Source organism: Mycteria americana, chromosome 6 (assembly GCF_035582795.1).
Source record: "Mycteria americana isolate JAX WOST 10 ecotype Jacksonville Zoo and Gardens chromosome 6, USCA_MyAme_1.0, whole genome shotgun sequence".
Classification (NCBI taxonomy): Eukaryota; Metazoa; Chordata; class Aves; order Ciconiiformes; family Ciconiidae; genus Mycteria; species Mycteria americana.
In genome coordinates, this window is record NC_134370.1 from 13,875,601 (window position 1) to 13,891,991 (window position 16,391).

The window sequence follows — 16,391 nt, forward strand, 5'->3', positions numbered from 1 at the left end:
AGCCATTGTGCAGCACGAAAACTATATCATAGTTTGATATAGTTTTCGTGCCATCACAAAAACATGGTGGGATGACTCGCACAATTGGAGTGCTGCAATGGATGGCTACAAGCTCTTCAGAAGGGATAGGCAAGGAAGGAGAGGCAGTGGGGTAGCCCTGTATGTTAGGGAGTGTTTTGATTGTCTAGAGTTTAATGATGGTGACGATAGGGTTGAGCGTTTATGGGTAAGAATCAGGGGGAAGGCCAACAAGGCAGATATCATGGTGGGAGTCTGTTATAGACCATCCCATCAGGGTGAAGAGGCAGACGAAATATTCTATAAGCAGCTGGGAGAAGCCTCACAATCGCTAGCCCTTGTTCTCGTGGGGACTTCAGCTTACCAGATATCTGCTGGAAATACAATACAGCAGAGAGGAAACAGCCTAGGAGGTTCCTGGAGTGTGTGGAAGATAAATTCCTGACACAGCTGGTGAGTGAGCCAATTAGAGAAGGCACCCCGCTGGACTTGTTGTTTGTGAACAGAGAAGGACTTGTGGGTGATGTGACGGTTGGAGGCTGTCTTGGGCACAGTGATCACAAAATGATAGAGTTTTTGATTCTTGGAGAAGTAAGGAGGGGGTTCAGCAGAACTGCCACCTTGGACTTCGGGAGGGCAGACTCTGACCTGTTTAGGAGACTGGTTGACAGAGTCCCCTGGGAAGCAGTCCTGAAGGGCAAAGGAGCCCAGGAAGGCTGGACATTCTTCAAGAAGGAAATCTTAAAGGCACAGGAGCAGGCCATCCCCATGTGCCAAAAGATGAGCCGGTGAGGAAGAAGACCAGCCTGGCTGAACAGAGAGCTTTGGCTGGAACTCAGGAAAAAGAGGAAAGTTATGACCTTTGGAAGAAGGGGCAGGCAAGGACCTTTGGAAGAAGGGGCAGGCAAAGTTATGACCTTTCGAAGAAGGGGCAGGAGGACTACAAAGATGTCGTGAGGTTATGCAGGAAGAAAATTAGAAGGCCAAAGCCCAACTAGAACTTCATCTGGCTACTGCCATAAAAGACAATAAAAATATTTCTATAAATACATTAGCAATAAAAGCAGGGTAAAGGATAATCTCCCTCCTTTATTGGACGCGGGGGGAAACACAGTGACAAAGGATGAGGAAAAGGCTGAGGTACTTAATGCCTACTTTGTCTCAGTCTTTAATAGTAAGACCAGTTGTTCTCCAGGTACCCAGCCCCCTGTGCTGGAAGACAGGGACGGGGAGCAGAATGAAGCCCCCATAATCCAAGGGGAAATGGTTAGCGACCTGCTACACCACTTAGACACACACAAGTCTATGGGCCGGATGGGATCCACCCAAGAGTACTGAGGGAGCTGATGGAAGTGCTCGCCAAGCCACTTTCAATCCTTTATCAGCAGTCATGGCTAACTGGGGAGGTCCCAATTGACTGGAAGTTAGCAAATGTGATGCCCATCTATAAGAAGGGCCAGAAGGAGGATCCAGGGAACTACAGGCCTGTCAGCCTGACCTTGGTGCCAGGGAAGGTTATGGAGCAGATCATCTTGAGTGGGATCACATGGCATGTACAGGATAACCAGGGGATCAGGCCCAGTCAGCATGGGTTTATGAAAGGCAGGTCCTGCTTGATTAATGTGATCTCTCCTTATGACAAGGTGAACCGCTTAGTGGATGAGGGAAAGGCTGTGGATGTTGTCTACCTAGACTTTAGTAAAGCCTTTGACACTGTTTCCCACAGCATTCTTCTGGAGAAAATGGTTGCCCACGCCTTGGATAGGTGTACTCTTCACTGGGTAAAAAAACTGGCTGGATGGCCAGGCCCAAAGAGTGGTGGTGAATGGAGTTAAATCCAGTTGGCAGCCGGTCACAAGTGGTGTTCCCCAGGGCTCAGTACTGGGGCCAGTTCTGTTTAATATCTTTATCAATGATCTGGACGAGGGGATTGAGTGCACCCTCAGTAAGTTTGCAGGCAACACCAAGTTGTGCGGGAGTGTTGATCTGCTTGAGGGGAGGAAGGCTCTGCAGAGGGACCTGGACAGGCTGGATCAATGGCCTGAGGCCAGCTGTATGGGGTTCAACAAGGCTAAGTGCAAGGTCCTGCACTTGGGTCACAACAACCTCATGCAACACTACAGGCTTGGGGAAGAGTGGCTGGAAAGCTGCCAGGCAGAAAAGGACCTGGGAATGGTGGTCGACAGCCAGCTGAACATGAGCCAGCAGTGTGCCCAGGTGGCCAAGAAGGCCAATAGCATCCTGGCTTGTATCAAAAATAGCATGGCCAGCAGGACTAGGGAAGTGATCGTGCTCCTGTACTCAGCACTGGTGAGGCCGCACCTCGAATACTGTGTTCAGTTTTGGGCCCCTCACTACAAGAGAGACATTGAGGTGCTGGAGCGTGTCCAGAGAAGGGCAACGAAGCTGGGGAAGGGTCTAGAGCAGAAGTCTTATGAGGAGCAGCTGAGGGAACTGGGGTTGTTTAGCCTGGAGAAAAGGAGGCTCAGGGGAGACCTTATTGCTCTCTACAACTACCTGAAAGGAGGTTGTAGTGAGGTGGGTGTTGGTCTCTTCTCCCAAGTAAAAAGCCATAGGACAAGAGGAAAGGGACTCAATTTGCACCAGGGGAGGTTTAGATTGGATATTAGGAAAAAATTCTTCACTGAAAGGGTTGTCAAGCACTGGAACAGGCTGCCCAGGGAAGCAGTTGAGTCACCATCCCTGGAGGTATTTGAAAGACATGTAGACATGGTGCTTAGGGACATGGTTTAGTGGTGGACTTGGCAGTGCTAGGTTAATGGTTGGACTTGATGATCTTAAAGGTCTTTTCCAATCTAAACAATTCTATGATTCTATGGATTTCAGCTGGTAACTGCTGCACATAAGACAGCAGTACTGGGTCTTTCTGGATGGTACCTTTTAAAACACAGCAAACTGATAAACTATCACTGTCAGAAGGAAAGGATGAAATAAGAAAGGAGTGAGTTGTTTTTTCTTGGATAAGGCATTATTTCTGGGAAGTAGGAAATTTGCTGATTTTAAGTGAAACAATTTTCTTGTGCTACCTCTCAGCTTTTTAAACATGAAATGGGGACATTAATCACTTCTCCATCTACTTGGATTACAAGGATTTTGGAGAGCAAGACCTGTTCTTGTACCACCAGAACATCCAGCTCCAAGCACAATGGGACACTATTCTTTCTTTTGGCTCCTAAGAACTTGTTCTTTTTTGTTTCCCCTTTCCCCTTTCCAAAGGGGTCTCTACCAGCAAGTCACTGCTGAAATCTGCCCATAGCAAGTACTCTGGGTTCCCAAGAATAACAGGTTGCCCAAAATATTTTGTGACAGTGCATGTAAGAGAAAAATACTAATATCTTCACTGCCCCTAAAATGAAGGGATGAGCAGGTTGACAGCAGATTCCAGAAAGGTGAAAAGTTGACTGACCACTGATAAAGCTGCCGGGTAGAAAGCTACTGTTGCTTGAAGCCAAGGACCTTCTTTCTCCTTTTTTTCAGCACAGGATGTGAGAGACTGAAAGAGTTAATGTCTCAAACATTGTGGCGACTTGAGGCACTATTTGCATGGCGACAGCAGGTCGGCGAGCACGGGGTGGGGGATAGTGAGGGGTGGGGGAGAGTGAGAGCGGGACGTGGAGAGCGCGTCGGAGGATGCGTGGTTCCAGGTTCTGCCGGACCTGACCATGTGTGGCCAGAGGTCACACAGAGTTGATCTGAGGAAGGGGCTTGCGACTGCCCGAGAGACCCCTCGCAACCACCCCCCTCCCCCAGCGCCTGCGTAGAAGACTGAGAACCTTCTAGAACAAGAACCATGTAAGTCCTGAAGGGCCGTACCTGGAGGCAGAGATTATCTTATAAAAGACATACCCTACCCCCCACCAAGGGAAGCGCGCGCACGCCCACCACCAGAGGATTGCCACATCTGTCATCGTCATCGCGGGATCCAAGGGTGGTGATACTTTTTCTTTCTCTTTCCTCCTCTCTTCTCCTTTCCTTTTCTTGCTTCTCTCTTCCTCTGCTCTTCCAATATATATACAAGTTTGGGATCGGGTTGCCCGGAAAATAGCTCCATTGCCAAATCGCCTTTGTTCATTTGTTAAACTCGTCAGTTCATTAAGTTTGTCCATTTGTGGAATTCGCCAGTTAATAAAGTTGCTGGCCAGACTGTTCCTCTGGGTCATTGTCGTGACTCTGCCGACCACACGGCTCTGCCAAGCAGAGATCGGCTTTTGTCGGCACTCAGTCGGGGAATCGAAAAGATTCACCCCTCTCGCAACCCACCGAGTGGGACGAGACACAAGATTCCAGCACCAGACAGATGGTATAATAAGGATGATTTATATAGCAGGCATTTTTGTCTGTACCTTTGAGCTTCAAGGTCAAACCTCCTATATTGACTAGTACATCCAAATATATTAAAAGTCTAGTACTGAGGTATCTTCTTAATTCAGTTTTAGCATGAATGTAAATGCTTGTAAAATATTTCCCTAGAGTTAATAAGTTGGCCACCTAAGAACGCTATAAAAGTCAAAGGAGAGATCTGATGGGCTGAGGAAGAAGAGGGTAGGGTAGCACAACCAGGCCAAGCAACTGCCCCTCATTGCATTCTGCTCTAACGTCCTCACCATGAAAAAGCAGCTCTTGTGAGAAAAATCAGATAATCCATACAAAGCTGGTTGTTATTATCAAGTAACCATCACTTTTGTCAGCTAATGGCCCAAGGTGAAGGAAAAAATAGTTAATGCTCTAATAACAGGTTGTTAAATGCAGCCATGATTGACTTTGAGGGAATTATGAGCATAATAAAAGCTTCAAGGAACATTTATTCCTTCACACAGGGAGCTTGAAATTAAAAAGAAGAATAAAGTTCCTGAGTTTTGGAAATTTCTGACTTGCTTCCTTCCAGCAGAAAAGCTCAAGTAAAAGACAGACAGGCTAGAAGACATTCTGACAGGCTAAGGGGGAAGACAGACATGGCTGTGAACACCATTAGGGGCAAAACCGATGAGGTACATCTGAACACAGATGGAGCTCTCTGCCCAGGAGGTCTAGCAGCCTGAGAGCAGGACAAAGAACAGGGATCTTCCTGGTCTCATCCTGCGTTCCACACCTCTGCTCTCTCCTGTGGCTTTGAGAAAGTCAGCTGGGAGCTCTATATTTGAGTCGGCTCATTTCCCAAGTGGAAGGAAACTGCATTGATCTACCAAACAGGAGGGACAAGTCACAGATGCATGTCAAACACACGAAATATGAAAAGTAGCACATTAGTCCTCAGTACATTCATATCCCAGGAAGTATGCTCAGCATAATGTTTTTGTTTTATTTAATAAGGACTGTAAACTCCCAAATCCTGAATAACTGACTCAAAATTTAGTAGATTAATCTAAACCTCTTGGATTTAGAAGTATATTGAAAACACACATTTGGACTTTGTTCCATATGCTGCTTGGTCTCTGACCCTTTCAGAAAGACTGAGAAACATTTTCAAACTTTTCTCTGTACCTGTGAGGACTGCAAATATACTTGTTTTAAAAGAAGCTTCCCTTCCTCTTCATTCCATAAAGTTTACTTAAGATAGAAGACTGTGTAAAAGTCCAAGCCTTTGGAAGAGCATGAGCTGCATATGTAGGTGGGTTTGCATGTATTCTTAGGCCCCACTGAAGTTGCAGGGATTTTCAGTGAGGTTAGGTTTTTCACCCAAGGAATCCAGCAGCTGGAAGTACTTACAGACCACATGCAGGAAGAGGACAGCAGTGTCAGAGCCCAGGCTGTTCTCTGCATATGCCGTCACCTGAAAGATTCCAGCACTCTTGTACACATGCCGGATGCCATCCTCCACAGGGCTGAAATTAGCATAGGATACTGCAACGCCATCTCCAAAATCAAGCTGAATGTTTGTCCTCTGGAGATCACCCTGCAACAGAGAAGGCTGGATTAGGAAACTGGGCTGATAAGAGTGATTTATATTACTCTCCATCCCGCTTCTCAGTTCCATTTCATTAGCATGGACACAAACTCGTAACTTTACCAAAAAAGTCTAGTTTTGTTCTGTCAGTCCCCAAAGGGGCCAGACTCAAATCGACACCAGGTAATTACATACAAGCAGTGCTTACAATAGCCGAACATTTATACCTGTAAAGAGATGTTATTTCCTCGTCTTGGGTTTAGAGATTCTCGGAGGGCAGAGTGCCAAATGTGCACATATCAAGGCGACCATATTTGAATCATCTAATACAATGCATGGCTGGGGATTATGTGTCACTGAAGTAGACAGGGCTTTGCACAGCCTTTCGTTGAAAGGTTGGTGTCCAACAAGTACCTCCATCAGAGGCAGTGAGATGGGAGGCACTACACCGATGGTAGGCTAGATGCTAATTGGAGAGTGATTCCCAGGTGCACATGGGAGCATCAGGGACACTCTGGAGACAGGACAATGGCTGAAGTGGCTCTCCAAGACGTTCCAAAGAAACAGAACCTAGTCACTGAGATGCTGTAAGTCTAGTCTAAGCTAGTTTTCCAGGCTTCCTATATAGTCAGTGGAAGAGAGCGAAAGAAAGACAGCAAGAGACCAACACATCCCATCCTAAGATAACTGAGACAGGTGACATGAATCATCTTCTGCAAATATCCATCCCTGTACCGTGAAGATAGAGAATCTAGATGACTAGTTTCAGTTAGACATGTAACTGCAGGATGGCTGAATTTATACACTTTGAGTCCCACATCAAGGACTGACAGCTTTTGCCTAATGCCAGTCAACACAGAGATAGGGCCTGGATACACAGGAGAATGAAGTAGATGACAAGAAAATCCCTTCTAGGATTACTGTCAATGACAGCTATTAAACGATGGAGGGAACAACAGACAAGAGATTCCAGCATTGCAGGTATTGTCTAGAGGCAGCAGCTGCACTGTTTTAATTTAAATCATACTTTAAAGCACTGCAGTTGAACTGTAGAAGTGTCTGTTATTTCAGTTTCTTGGAGCTTTACTTTATACTTGCCCCCAGCTGACTAAAAGTAACACAAAACAAGGCTAATTTGAACAGAGCTAAAGCCCACTGCAGTGATTCCACTAAACTGAAATAAAACTACCCCTCAGATTAAATCTCTAGCTTTCTGCATATGTATAAGATGTATTGGCCCAAGTCACTTCCTTTCATGAAAGGTCTCCACTGTATTCACTATGGGTGAAGAAGATACCGCTACCTTTTGGAGGTGCTCCTAGCCCAAAACTGAAACCAACCCCCAGATATATTGACGATAAGAGTGACATTCCAAAGTAAAAATAAAAAACTTAAAAAAATCCCTGCTCCTAAATTTAACTTTTTGGGGGGGGGGGAAAGAAAAAAAAAAAAGGAAATTAAGAAATATTTCATGGCCATCTCATAAACCACATTATAGCTGTAAGTACACAGGGTCAGGATCAAAGCTAATATGCAGTTCCATTACATACTGATCTAAGGGAGGGAAGCAACCATGTAGCTCACAGCCAGTTCTGATGTACTTCTAATCCCTTCACAGCCACCACAAAACCTGCAGGGTCCTACATCCACTGGGCTCACTGGAAAAGACCACTGAACTCACAGATTTCACCAAAGCCTCTGGGCCAGGTATTGAACAAAACAAACCATGACTTCCTAGAAAAAAACGCAGATCACAGGGAAAAGCTTGCTTGGGACAACCACATGTGTGACAGTCCCTAAAAGTTTTAGAGCTGGCAGCACCAGCTTTCCTCTGAGCAGTAGTTTTCAAGTTTACATGTGTGCGGCAAAACACCTGGCTTGCAGCCTAAATTCTGACTGTGAACCTCACATCCATAAGCAATTTTTCATATGGTCCGAATACTTTCATACGTAGCACAGATCCATTTTGGATCATGACTTCTTATCACCCTGGGACAGTCAGGATAAAGACAGAATATTGGCTGGATCATGGAAAAAGAGGTCCTTAAACCAGGATTAAATAGCTCACAGCTATTAAGTAGCTGTTCTAACCCAAATGATCAGTGACTGAGACCAAAGGTGTACAACAAAGGCTCCTGCAGAGCTAGAAACATCCATAAAAGGCAAGAGGCCCCAGTTCTTGCCTCCCACTGACTCCAAAGTCACGGGAGCTGCTGTCTTACTGGCAGTCGCCATCAGCCTGTGTAAGTGGCAATGGCGGTACTGACACAGGCAGGATGCTGTGTTCTGTTTCTATGTTTCCCAGCACAGAAAGTGCACCTGATCTTGTCCTTTGGACAGAAACCTGGGAGCACAGACAAGAAGCCAGACTACACTGAAGCAGGTCCCCTGTGTAGATAATCAGGACCGCAGCATGCCCCACAGACTTTATCTTCCTCATAGGCTATGTCTGCATTAACAAATCAGTGTGTAGGAAGGGTATTTTTCACATGTGAATTTGCCTTGAGTATATACTTGGAGTCTTCAGGTACACACCCATATAATCAGGTTTATTACATGTAGTTTTTGAAATATGGATATTTGGTTACATATGTTAGATCTCTCTCCTTCCTTGCTCCATCATTCCCATTCCACAGGAGCCAGGGGAGTTTTGTCTATTGACTTGATCAGGGCACGATTTTCACCTCTGTCCTACTAGGACATTAAAAATACAGTATAAACAAAAAAGAAAACATAGAGGACTAGAGTGGCACTGACACTAAAACCTGTCTATAATATTGAGTAGCCAATAACATCCTTTTGACAGAGAGTTTTTTAAGTCACGCTAAAAAATTCTCTAGCCAGGGCAAAATTACACTCTTGGGATATTCAGTTATTTAATAGAAAGGCTCCCACAGCTTGTTAAACCTTTCAAAACCACTTCACAAGGGAATGTACTAAGACCACAAGTTCATCTCATATGGAAGACACTGAACAGAAGATAAAAATTTGATCTGGGCTGGATTAATCACTGGTGACCTCAGGCTGAAATCTCTTGCACCCATCATGGCAGCTCCTCTCTCACGCCTTACAATTCTCTTTTCTATTTCCTCCTTGCTTCTCCAATATAATTCTATCTGAAATGAGAAGGTTTGAAGTGGAGAAGCAGGAACAGATTTTTCATGACTAAACAGTAGCAGATGATTTTTCCCCCCAGTTATGAGAGTTGGGTCTTCAATGCAAAGCTTGCCCATTACACTAATCATGTTTTCTTTCTCTTTTCTATACGTCTGCATCCAGTATATAAAATACTAAAACAAGTGTGCTAGCCCCACACATGATGTCAGATATACTGGAGTTTACAAATATAAATTAAAATAGAAATGAAGTGGAGGCATTTCAAATGGAAAAAAAAATCCATATGTATTCAAAAGGCACATTTTATTCCTTTAAGCCCTGTAAACTACCAAAAGGGAATGAGCTAGGGGCTTCCACAAAGACCGGAGCTCTGCATACTGAAATCACTAAGCAGGCAAAGGGTAGTGGGATGGGTGGAGAGGAGTGTTGCCATGGAACAGCCCTTCAAAGTCATCTCCCCATCAAGACTAGCCTGGGAAAGTTTCCCTGCCTGGAAGCCACACTAGCAAAGTGACAAAAACGTGGAGACAGAACAGTGGTTGAAATTTTGGCCTTCTGAAGTTAAGAGCCAAACTCCCACTGATTTCAGAGGGCTATATTCCTCCAACATATGCTTGGGGCTGGGGGGAGAGGAGTGTATATATGTATTTTGATTCTTCTAATGAAGCTCTCAAATTGTTTGCATAAAAATAGGACATGGATGTGGCTATCTCTTTCTATAAACACAGTTTAGCAATCTTCTAACAGATGTGCAGAGCTCCAATGCTTGCTCAGGTTTGTTCTTTGAATAGTCACTGCTTGCCTTCTCACCTCACTTGCAACTACAACCCTATTACAAAGCCTTGCCATCACCTTGTAATTACTGAAAGAGGGAATCTGTGAGATGGCATAAATAGAAGACAAGGGAAGAGAACAGTTCAGTAACTGGAGCTGCCACATAAACGACCATTTAGGCCTGAGGGGAGGTTATGTACCCTTCAGAGGGGAGCTGGGGATGTACAGAAAAGATCAGGTGCAAAAACAGATTCGTAGATCTGGTCAAGAACACAACTCCATACAACAGCAACTTGGCAGTCTATTACTTCTTTGTGCTTAAACTCAAACTTTTTTAAAAAAAAAGGTAAAGAAAGGTTCTTATCTCCTCATGTTCCCTTGCATGTATACACAGTCCAAATCACAGTCAAGCCCCATGTTTCTAAAAGCTCAGCAAAATCATCAGTCATTCTGCATTTCTTTGTCCCTTGTCATTGCCACACGCATATTCTGAATTACCACTGTGAACAATACTACTAAAGTTAAACCTATAAATTCTGAGAAATTTAGTTTTCAGTTAACTATGATAAAGCCTTCATCTACCATTGGACAGCAAAAAGGACAGTCACATCAATATATTGAGGGTGTGTACTAGAAGGTAGAAAGGAACTGATGGCTAATCACAAAGTTGCTGATCAGGGTTAGTCTGAAACAGTAGGAAGGCTGAATGGAGACCACACAGATGTATCCATAGGAGGGCTTGTCAGACTGCTGTTTGGCTCAAAAAGTGAGTGTAGACATAAGTGCAAAACAACCCACCAGGAAACACACTGACCAGAGAAGGTGGAAGGAGGCAGGGATGAATCTGTATCACAGCAAGGTATGTAATAATTAAGACTTCTACAGAAATTATTTTTTTCCAACTAACAAGGAATACTTTGATGACAATTCATTTGTCTGAGGTTCACACTGAAAGACTGAAATACTTTTGCCCAAAATCTCAGTGTTCTTTTTTTTTCCTCTTAAAATGTCTATACTTTTAAGAAACAAACTCAACACACAGCTCTCTGTGGAATAAGCTGTTCACCCACAAAGACATGTTCTTGAAAATCCTCTTCCCTTAGAAAAAAATTGTTTCAATTAAATGTTTTTCTAACTATCCTTATTTTTCAACAAAGGACATAGAGTGAACGCCCTCACATATTTATTCAGCTGCCTTTTCAATCTCTAAAGCCTTGTAAAGACTCCACTCTTCAGCTACCTTGACTGCTGCCTTATTCCCCATCTGTTTATCATTCTTTGTACGCAGCAGTTCTGCTTGAGTTCCTTAATAAATTACTACTAGATTCCTAATTTTTAGATTATGTCTGTTCTTTTCTGAACTCCCACTCACAGTGTCTATACAAATCGTCTTACCATGTCAAGTCTGCAGAATATAAAAGAATCAGCCAGGTAGACAAGAAATCCCCTTTGTATAAAAGCAGAGCATGCATGAACCTCTGAGGAAGTATGTAAAAAGGCCCTGTCAGATTAGCGTGGTCCCAATGAAACATTTAGTTACTGTATAAGAATTTAAATTAATAGAAATGTGTGTGTTTAAAAAAAACTAAGAAGGTATCACAAGAAAAAACTTCTTCATGGCAGTATGCTCAGACTTACAACAGCTTCTTGTATTCTTGAAGGTCTTAGTTGCCAATGGAGGCTACTCCACGGACTGGGAGCGGAAGGGACACTAGGCTTGCACTGTTTCTAATACGATTTCCCTAGAGTCTACTGTTGCTTCAGAGGCAGGATACTTAGGAGACAGGCATCTAGTCTGTCCTGGTGCCATTATTCTTATGTTTGTGACTGTGACATGTCTGGTTCCCAGCTGTCACCAGGTACTGTCCCAAAATGAAGTACACAGGACGGAGTAGATCACAAAATGTACTTGTGGTTCTCCAACACCACCTCACTCCCTGGCTGCCCCTCCTGAGACACCCAAAGATGTTAGAAGTGAGGTTGTGAGTTGACCCTTCTGTTTAACCAGAAAACAGATGTAACACAAGCCATTGTGGGAAAATCACTGTTGGACCTCCAATGACACCTTCCATGGGCAGTCAAAAGCCAGCAGAGGAATGCAGCAGTTGCAAACACAGCAGGGCTTTTTGTGGCGCAGTCACATATATCCCTAAACACCAAATTAAATCACACACCAGAAGAGGCATAAGATCATTTGAAACCCCTACCGTCAGCCTGAATACATACCAAGTGCCTTCCTTAGCTATCCAGCCCTCCACTGAGCCACAAGCCTTGGTGACGCAGGCTGCACCATACGTGTTTGCCAAACAGAGGGGTACCTGACTCAGAGACATCACCAGAAGCGCCTCAGTATTTTGATGCGTCAGGCACCAGCATGACCTGGTATCACTTACGCTGCTGTTGGCTACAGAGGGAATTGTACCACATTATAAATAAACCAGATATGGGCTGGGGAGCTCAGAGGTGGTTTGAGGAGACTCAGTTTCTACTGCAGAACAATAATGTCCCTCACTGCTCCCCATGAGTCTGCAAATGTTCCCCACTGTTCTTAACCTTTCCCAGCAAAGCTTCAGCTAAAGCTTTTCATCCCAGAAACAGAATTATTAAGCGTAGAGACACCACTTCTGCCTCACAAACTCCATAAACTGCAGTTCACTGGAGGCAGCAAGAAGCTAGTGGGGAAATTTGTTTTTGACCAGATCTATCTTTCTTCAGCATCGGCTTCATCATCACTGGTAAACAAGATAACCAGCCAAATACTCCTTTGGCTTGACCCAATATGATTGGTTTGTATGTTTCATGTACAGCCCTCTTTCATGGGTTCTCCTAAATCTCAGGAGTGTTCATCATTTCATGACCCCACCAGATTGCTATTTTCTTCTCAGCAGCCTGACAGATGAAGGAGAAGACTGCCAGTCCTGCCACACAGGGAAAGGTTTGCTGAGCTCACTAACAAACCTCTTCCATAAGGATGACGAAGGTGGCATTGTGTCCCTGCTCCGTGACCAACTTTCCATCAGTAGTGAGGATGTGCAGTCCCCGAGGTGCTTTTCCAGGGCATTTCTCCATCTTGGCCATGTACTTCTCTCGCAAGCCATCTGTGCAGTTGTTAGACACAATCCTTCGGTACCTGGGGAACAGTAACAAAAGGAGATTGGGCTCAGGCGGTGGGCGGAAAAGTGTCTTTGTTTTGTTTTTGTTTTGTTTCTCCATATTAATGCATGTGTTTTTTCAAAGGCTAACTGCCTGCATGATTCCCTCACTGAAAAGGAAGAATCAAAGAAATCTAATGCTTTATTAAATTGGAGAAAGCCAAACAAATCACAATCCAACCTTCTCCAGAGATTCTCAGCAGCATCACTGAGAACAGACACACATTGTGGAGGTGAATTATTCTGCACTGCTAAAAGGCAGAGAACTCCCCCAACTCCCCATGCCTGCAGGATTGCACCCTGCATCCCAGCTTTTTAATTATGCTTTTTATTACATTTTGTCTGCCTCTACTCTGCTAGAGGGCACTTGGAATGATCTGCCAAGAGCTTTGTCCACTCCAATTTTAAAATGATTCAAGGAATGGGTTTTTCTCTTGGCTCTTCTTGGAAGAGGTTAGCTAACTAGCAAGACACTTGGCTATTCCCGGTCTTGTTGAGGGGGATTAACCCTTTCTAGTAATTTCACAGTAAAAATACAGGATTGGTTAAGAAGACACAGACCCCAACTATTTTCTTATTGCACTCTGTCAAGAGGGCTACAAGCAGTCATCCTGGCCAGGGCTCCTGTAACGACATCCCATATTTATAGCAACCTTTCAGCTGAAAGGGGGTCTCTGAAGTTAAGTGACTCGAGGCTCCCAGCAGCCTCACTTTGTTCAGCCACCCACATCAACCAGCCACAAACAACCCTGTCATAACAATCAAGCATGCAGGACCCATGACTCAGAAGCAGCCCTGCAAAGTCTTCAGGGCCTGCACTGCCTGAGAAGGAACATCACAATTTTGCACCAGCCAGTGCAACCAGAGGTTCAGAGTATCCCTCACATGATAGAATAGCATTTGCAAAGTGATGCTACCATAATAAACCAACACTAGCCATCTGTTCTGGGTAAAAATGAAGAGAAACCAGCACATGTAGCTTGTCTGAAATCTCAAGGCATTGTATATACAAAGTGAAAATGTCAGAGGAAAAAAAAACGAGGCTAAAAATTGCTCATTTGAGCCTCCCCAGAAGCTGTTATAAATAGGAGCTGTAAGATAGGAAGAGGTTCAATGAAAAATGATGTGAAATACCTTGAACCTGTCCTTTTAAATGTTCAGCTGTCTCTCAGATAGACCTTCTTGATTTGCGTTTTAATTTTGCAGCAAAGGGGAGCTCCAAGTCTAGGCTCCAGGGATCATACATCACTTGATAGCAATACAATATCTACATGTCACTTATGTTAATGTGCTTCTCCCTGCCTCTGAGGAATGAGGCAATGTTCCGTACAGATGCTGCTGCAAACATTACCTCACGAATAAGACTGGAAAAGAGCCAGGCGGGATGCAGAGAAAAAAGAACCATCCAGGTTCTCTTGTCTATGGCAAGGTCACCAAAACCAGAGAGATTGCAAGGTTCACTTACCCAGTGCTGTTCAAGTAGCTCTGACCAATGCTGCAATCCTTGGACAGGGAGGACGGGCTGAACCAGAAGGCTGGGACACACTGGTTGTTGCTGTGCCTTTCATATCCATAGTCACTACGGAGACAAGACATGAGTGCATCACTGTACCCATTCACTAGATTTACCTCAGAGTTTTAAGTGACTTTTTTTTTCCCCAAAGCATGTGTGTGTTGGTGGCTCTCTGCTGGATGGCACAACATCATGGATTGGGCTCATCCAGAGACAAAGTGCTTGATTCGTTTGAGAGGCAGGAACACAGTTCACAGAAGGTATGTGATACCTGACAACACCAGAACTACCAACCGTGCAGAGCACTGGAGGATTTGTGCTTCATTTGGTAACAAAACAGGCAGAGATTCAGAAAGAAAACTGTATAGTTAATTTCTTTGCCTATTAATCTCTAATAATTTAACTTGTTGGGTTCTTTTGGTTTGCTTGCTTTTTGCAGTCTTTGCTTTCAGAACAAACCAGACTAATTCCAAGATCTAATGCCACTTTTTTCCAACGAAGCAGTTAAGAATATAGAACACTAGGAGCATTTCCTGAACAACTAGCCAAGATACGTAATTTATGTATGTTAATGGCCTCCCTGCTCTTTGACTGAGCTATGACTGGCCTGAAAGAAAACCATAGCTGATGTTTTTCCAACAGTAAACTAAAACAACACAGCCAACTTGGTAGTCTAAGGATTACATGATACTGTGTCACATGGGGAAGGTAATCCAGGATATTGATGCTTCCTTGGACCACCAAAGAGTGGAAGCACACACAACCACATCCAAGACTTCTTTCTACAGCTACCTTTGCATGCCAATACAATGATGAAGCAACAGGATAATTCCAAAGCTTTCCATAAGTTTTAATAGGCTCTGGATCAGGTTTCTACACATAGCCTTTATTGGCAGGCTGGATTCAGGGGGCAAATAAAAAGGGATTCTGGATTTTTGCCTGAAGCAGTTTAATAAATACCAACAAACTAAACCTCTGTGGAAACACAGACACTACAGAAGCCACTGCCTTGAAATCTCTCTGTGCCCTTTAGGTTTTATCCTTCCCTTATTCAGAGTCTGAATTGCCAACAGAAAGTCTCTAGGAAGAGCTTTGGTGAGTCAAAATTGTGCTATGTCCCTAGTGATCCAGGCCGCTACAGTTTCTTTTTTGGAGGGCAAAAATTCTGCAAGCTACTTTAAAAGGTTCGGAGATTCCCTAATGCTCTTTCTCTCAACATTCCATTTAATCATTCTCAGTGGGTCCAACCTGCACAGTCAAAAATGCCTGGCAGTGACTTGGTAATTAAAAATATTCAGGAGGAGCTGTACTTTGCCCCAAAGAAGAAAAGAGCTGCATAAATATTTAATAAAATTAAAGACAACATTGCTGTATGCCCTCAAGGTTCTGTGCTTGTTCATTAACTTCTGGTAAATGTATATTAAAACCTTGCATGCTGCCCACCTTCCTTCTCTTAAGCCCCAGGGTTTGCATAACTTAAGGAAATAATCAAGTCCAGCTGCTGCGCTGTCTTTCTCAGGAAAGCTATCTTGACAGAGTAAATAAAGAAACAGGAGGAGGGAAAAGAAGTATCAGTGAGCATTTTAATAACACTTCTGAGTTCCTTCTGCCATTCTCTCTGTCAGAAAAAGGCCAGGGTTTGCTTTTGGAAATGACTGCAAGGGTTGGCAGGAGTCACCCCTGATCTTGACTCATGAAGATTTGTTGAACTGGGGTCCTGGATCATGGTTTATGCCCCTGAAATTCACATCAGCCATCTAACAGCAGGAAACAGATAGCACTGCAACATGAAGCAGACAGGGGCAAGGGCGCTGTGACCAAATGGAGGGGAGCACAGCCCTCACAGCTTGTGCTGTAGGGCTCCTACAGTCATTTGTCCTGTCTGCACAACTCTTGAAGGCTGGTATCACCA

General features: G+C 44.1%; 1 protein-coding gene across 1 annotated transcript in view; it reads right to left on the reverse strand.

Moving 5' to 3' along the window:
* The window catches only part of SORCS3 (sortilin related VPS10 domain containing receptor 3), a 323,256-nt gene that overhangs the window by 19,951 nt on the left and 286,914 nt on the right, over positions 1–16,391 (reverse strand). The window contains exons 17-19 of the mRNA XM_075504060.1: positions 14,432–14,545; positions 12,773–12,944; positions 5,746–5,932 (exon numbers count right to left, since the gene is read on the reverse strand). Of these exons, the coding sequence (XP_075360175.1) occupies positions 5,746–5,932; positions 12,773–12,944; positions 14,432–14,545 (473 nt within the window). The remainder of the gene's footprint in view (positions 1–5,745; positions 5,933–12,772; positions 12,945–14,431; positions 14,546–16,391) is intronic.